This window comes from Cyprinodon variegatus, unplaced genomic scaffold (assembly GCF_000732505.1).
Source record: "Cyprinodon variegatus isolate N-32 unplaced genomic scaffold, C_variegatus-1.0 Scaffold1620, whole genome shotgun sequence".
In the NCBI taxonomy this organism is placed as follows: Eukaryota; Metazoa; Chordata; class Actinopteri; order Cyprinodontiformes; family Cyprinodontidae; genus Cyprinodon; species Cyprinodon variegatus.
This window is the reverse complement of record NW_015152073.1, coordinates 45,244-47,698: the sequence shown is the minus strand read 5'-3', so window position 1 is coordinate 47,698 and position 2,455 is coordinate 45,244. Positions and strand designations below refer to the sequence as shown.

General features: G+C 44.2%; 1 protein-coding gene across 2 annotated transcripts in view; it reads right to left on the bottom strand.

Annotated features, from left to right (window-relative positions):
- The window catches only part of LOC107104122, a 33,526-nt gene that overhangs the window by 2,309 nt on the left and 28,762 nt on the right, over positions 1 to 2,455 (bottom strand). For both annotated transcript variants that reach the window (XM_015404041.1, XM_015404042.1), the window contains exon 18: positions 1,093 to 2,168. In XM_015404041.1, the coding sequence (XP_015259527.1) occupies positions 1,093 to 2,168 (1,076 nt within the window). The remainder of the gene's footprint in view (positions 1 to 1,092; positions 2,169 to 2,455) is intronic.

Genomic DNA, 2,455 nt, shown 5'->3' with positions numbered 1-2,455 from the left:
CTGGTGAATTTCAATGGTGAAGTCCTCTGGAAATCTTCAATAATTGTTGTTGATTGCAGATGTGTCTAGTAGTTCCCATTGATTTAGCTTGTAAAGCGGGGAGAATGGCGCTAGGCTTACCGCACCGTGACGTCACTGCTGGAAGATGGCAGGGGGGAGGAGTTACTATATTTGGCGAAAAATTGCCGCTCCCAGACTCATTGATCGCAACAAAAATTGTTTTCCTTTTTTTACTGATTAACGCTAAGTTCATTAAATCACTGGGAACATATTCGTTTTAGGTATAAATAATGATCCATTGATCATTCCTTGTTGACCGAACTTCTCCATACAAGGAGGGGTCAGAGCACAAGAGTAACGAGGTCTGTGTCCTCCTGCCGGGATGGCCGGCCTAAAGTTGACCAAGAGTGAACGGGAACATTCTCTATTGGGCTATTCTTGTTTGTAAGGTTAGAAAAAATATTCATCATTCATAGAGCCTTAAACTCTTTGAGTATTTAATATACAAGCTCTGAAGTATGGGAAATAAATCTATGCCATTCTGCTTTTTCTTAATAGTGATTCCAAACAAGTTAAAAGACAATCCACTGGACTTTGTTTCCAAGTTTCAAGACATTTCGCTTCCCATCCAGTAAGCTTTTCCACACAAAATGTCAGAAATAGCGTTGAGTTCGAGGCGTTATAGAGTGGACCAAAGACAAAAGCCTAGTTTTGGCTTAGAAACGATGCAAATTGAACCGGACGAACCGCCCCTTAGGAATGGGGGTCGTTTGGCTTCTTTGTTAGCTTGTTATACCCGATACTGGTCTATGTCCCTGAAAGGGGGTCGTTAGAGGGATGGGAAGCGAAAATTCTTCAAACTTGGAAGCAAAGTCCAGTGGAATGTTGTTTTTAAAAATTTTTTGGAAGCTTTTTCTTGATGTATCCATTCATGGATATATTGCACAATAATTCAAGCGCAGGGCTGTTTGAAGTGAAAATCTTGTTTATCTAATGTTTCCTGTCATTTCTGACCAACCCCACTCAACAGTTCCCCCTTCACATAGACACCCTATAGAGAGAAAACTTCACGGCGTGTATCCCGTCCCTTACCTTTGTGCCGTCTCATGTGTTTCCTGTAGCCGTCTTTGGAGATGAAACGCTTGCAGCAGATCTTGCAGTTGTGAGTATTCTGGTATTTCTGGAGGTGCATCTGTAGCTCTACTGCAGAGTCCAGCTGCATTCCACACACTCCACAGAGCTGGTCCTTGTGGTTCAAATGCTTCCACGCGTGTCTAATCAGAAGGCGCTTGGACAGGAGGATCAAGCTGCACACTCTGCAGGTTTGCTCCTTCTTCTCTTTCACCGTGTCCGACTTTGACGAGTCTTCATTATCACCGTCAGCGTCGCTGATTTCCACCTGCTCTGTCGGGGCGTTTGTCTTTACAGCTTCAGGATTTATCTTATTTTGCTTCACGTTCGTGTTTTCTGTGGTGGAGTTCTGCTTTACATCCTGACCTGGTATTTGAGACTGCAGGGACGAGCGTCTGCTGGACTCTGCTTTACTATCATCATCTCCTTCCTCACTGTCCAAAATCTCTACTTCTTCGATATTTGGCTTTCTCTTTGCTTCTGGAGGTTTGACTTCCTCCTTCCCTGACACGCGTGGCTTTTCTTTGGCTATGTTTTTCCTCGCCTCGTTATCCCATATGGTAGAGTTCAGCTGAGAAGAATTTACGCTGTCATGGTCATCGTAATCCTCGCTGTCCTCCGTTTCGTCATCATCCACCTGGGTGCTCGCCTTTGCATCTGGGAGTGTTTTCTGCACCTTAGTAGTAGTTTCCTTTGAAGCGTAAGCAGAAATCTGCGTGTTCATAAATGACAGCCTGGAGAGCGTTGGATTATCGGGGAGCCTTTCATCTTCACTGTCATCCGTTTGGTCGTCGTCTATTTGGATGGTTTCCATTGCTACTGGACAGCTTTCCTTTGTCTCTGGAGGAGTGTTGTCTGTGGAGGAGATCTGGGTCATCAGGGAGCCCGGAGCCAAGAGTTTGGCGGGCTTTTTGTCTTCTGGCTTGCCTTCATCCTCGCTGTCTTCCGTTTTGTCGTCCTCGCTTTTTCCGTTCCTGTGATGTGACCCCGAATGCCTGGACTTCAATTTCATCTTTCTTCGTTTTTTTAAACTTTGGCTGCAAAGCAAAGTGAAGTTGTTGGAATAATTATGTATAAGATAGTTAATGTTTGTTCTTATGATGTATAATGTGTGACATATTACTGTTCCAGAGAGGTGTTGCACAAGCAGTATAGGTCAACTCTCGGGAAGTATTGCTCAAGCTTAACGAAACCAGGTGGTTCTCGGACCATTTGACCGCAAGACATTTAAATGCAAATTGACCTGTTCACTGAGGCTGCAAATTGAATTGTATTTCTTGTTTCCTATTCCTTTAGCGCATCCTCAGCTTGGGTAACTAGGGAC